The sequence below is a fragment of the Salvelinus sp. IW2-2015 genome, unplaced genomic scaffold, assembly GCF_002910315.2.
Source record: "Salvelinus sp. IW2-2015 unplaced genomic scaffold, ASM291031v2 Un_scaffold2327, whole genome shotgun sequence".
NCBI classification, from domain to species: domain Eukaryota; kingdom Metazoa; phylum Chordata; class Actinopteri; order Salmoniformes; family Salmonidae; genus Salvelinus; species Salvelinus sp. IW2-2015.
Window position 1 is genome coordinate 69,752 of NW_019943652.1, and position 2,737 is coordinate 72,488.

The window sequence follows — 2,737 nt, forward strand, 5'->3', positions numbered from 1 at the left end:
TTCCGCTTCAGCCATTCTTTGTATTTTTGATTTTTTTAGGATGTCGATAGCTTTAATACTGCAGATAGATTGTAGCTTCCATCAATGTAATTGTCTGCGTCATTTCCAATCCCCATATATTTTTTGGGCAAATATTTACAGTACCAGTCAAAGTTTGGAACAGCTACTCATTCCAGGGTTTTCTTTATTTTTTACTATTTTATTGTGAATAATAAGTGAAGACATCAAAACTATAAATAACACAAATGGAATCATGTAGTAACCAAAAGTTTTAAACAAATCTAAATATTATTGATTCTTCAAAGTAGCTTGCCTTGTGACAGCTTTGCACACTCACGCATTCTCTCAACCAGCTTCACCTGGAATGCTTTTCCACACTATAATATAATTTTTTTATATATTTTTCTTTATTAATTACTTCCCCCCCATAATGAGAAGATTAATACAATTCAGTTGCGCAAGAATTTAGTAGAGTAGCGAAGCAGGAAGGATATGATAAGATTAGAAACATGAAAATTCCTTTTGGTTTAATTAATATGATTATATTCTTTAGTCCTTATATATATTAAATTAAATTATATATTATGATATAATATCGAAATAAATTAATATTTATTAATGAAAAACACATGAGAGTTAATAAGAAGAGGTACTTACGTAATCCTGAACTGGGCGCCACTCAACCCTAATAGGGATAAACTAGGGCAGCAACAATCATTTCTAAAATCCTAATGCCTTGATGGACAAGCTTTGCAGGTCTCTCAACAAGTTGCAATTTTAGGAATCCGAAGTAACGTAATATAGAAACACTGCAGATCATAAGAAATGAGGCTTCAAAGAGAGGATAGAAAAGGTATATCGATTCTGCTATGAGGCTTTAATATATCTCTATATATTTAAAACAAAAAGAATTTCATGAATCGAAAATCACTCGTACAATGAACACCTTTGTTTGTAAGACCACATGGAATTTTCTAATTGCCTCTGAATATAATAATAAGTAGAGGATCTGATTTTATAATAAAGATAACATTTCTAAATCGATTAATAAATAGATATGATCAGATAGGTGGACGAACGCTTGTTAATATCTCCACACAGTTTAAAACTTTCTGAGAAGTAGCCATTATTTACTATTTTACACCTCGGGTTACTTTATATAACTTTTATAAAAGATTCTCCAAAATGTAAATGTTCCAGGCATTTATATATAAAGTCCAGTCGTACTTTATCAAAACCCTTTTCAACGCCAGCTATGAATAACAGGCCTGGTTTCCCAGATGTTTCATAGTGTTCTATGAGGCGACTTCGGGATGTTGGCCTTCTAGGCAGAGTTCCTCTGTCCAGTGTCTGTGTTCTTTTGCCCATCTTAATCTTTTATTTTAATTGGCCAGTCTGACAAATGGCTTTTTCTTTGCAACTCTGCCTAGAAGGCCAGCATCCCGGAGTCGCCTCTTCACTGTTAACGTTGAGACTGGTGTTTTGCTGGTACTATTTAATGAAGCTGCCAGTTGAGGACTTGTCTGTTTCTCCAACTAGACACTCTAATGTACTTGTCCTCTTGCTCAGTTGTGCACCGGGGCCTCCCACTCCTCTTTCTATTCTGGTTAGAGCCAGTTTGCGCTGTTCTGTGAAGGGAGTAGTACACAGCGTTGTACGAGATCTTCAGTTTCTTGGAATAGCCTTCATTTCTCAGTACAAGAATAGACTGACGCGTTTCAGAAGAAAGGTCTTTGTTTCTGGCCATTTTGATTGAGTAAAATTGGCCCCAAAAAATGGGGAGATTTGATAAACCAATGTCAAGTCCTAGGTGATGGAGGTCAGATACACCCCCTTCCCCTGAAGCACACACTGGTCCCCCGTTGTGACCATTTCCCCAAGCATCTCTGTGCAGTCAGACCTTTCCAGCCATTATTATGAGCCGTCCTCCCCTCAATAGCCTCCACTGATTATTTATTATTTAAAACAACAATTTCTCTCTCTCATCCCCCCCTCTCTCTCATCCCTCTCTCTCTCTCTCTCTCATCCCTCTCTCTCTCATCCCTCTCTCTCCATCCTTCTCTCTTCACCCCTCTCTCTCCACCCCTCTCTCTCCGTCCCTCTCTCTCCATCCCTCCCTCCCTCTTTCCCTCTTCCTCTCCTCCCTCTCTCCCCTTCCCTCTCTCTTCCTCCCCCTCTCTCCCCCCCCCTCCCTCTCCCCCCTTCCCTCCCTCCCTCCCCCCCCCCCTTCCCCTCTCTCTCATCCCTCTCCCTCTCTCTCATCCCCCGCGCTCTCTCTCATCCCCCCCTCTCTCTCATCCCTCTCTCTCCAGGTATGGCCAGTCTCTACTCCATGGCTCTGGTGGTGTCAGCCTGGGTGTGGAGAATACGGAGCGAGAGAGACGGGGAAGGAGACAAAGAAGGAGAGGAGTCTCCCAGCAAACACCTTATTGTGTGAGTGAAGGACGAGAGAAAGGATAGAGATGGAAGAGATGTACAAGTCAGATTTTTATGATGTATATTCTGTCTTTCATTGTTGCCCCTTCTCAGAGCTCACTACATCATTCTCCTGGTTGAGTCGGTGTTGTTTGGAGTGTTCGTCATGGTTATCTTCTACGACCAGGTATGGGCAAGTCTCGGTCAAATGTGTTGTTTGCATTCAGAAAAGATCTCAGAAGACCTCTTTTTAACGAGGCAGGCCTGAAACTGACCTCTTTAACGAGGCAGGCCTGAAACTGACCTCTTTAACGAGGCAGGC

At 41.1% G+C, this 2,737-nt stretch overlaps 1 protein-coding gene across 1 annotated transcript in view; it reads left to right on the forward strand.

Annotated features, from left to right (window-relative positions):
• The window catches only part of zgc:77880 (zf-DHHC domain-containing protein), a 10,532-nt gene that overhangs the window by 5,932 nt on the left and 1,863 nt on the right, over nucleotides 1-2,737 (forward strand). The window contains exons 3-4 of the mRNA XM_024140898.2: nucleotides 2,313-2,433; nucleotides 2,530-2,602. Coding sequence (XP_023996666.2) covers nucleotides 2,313-2,433; nucleotides 2,530-2,602 — 194 coding nt within the window. The remainder of the gene's footprint in view (nucleotides 1-2,312; nucleotides 2,434-2,529; nucleotides 2,603-2,737) is intronic.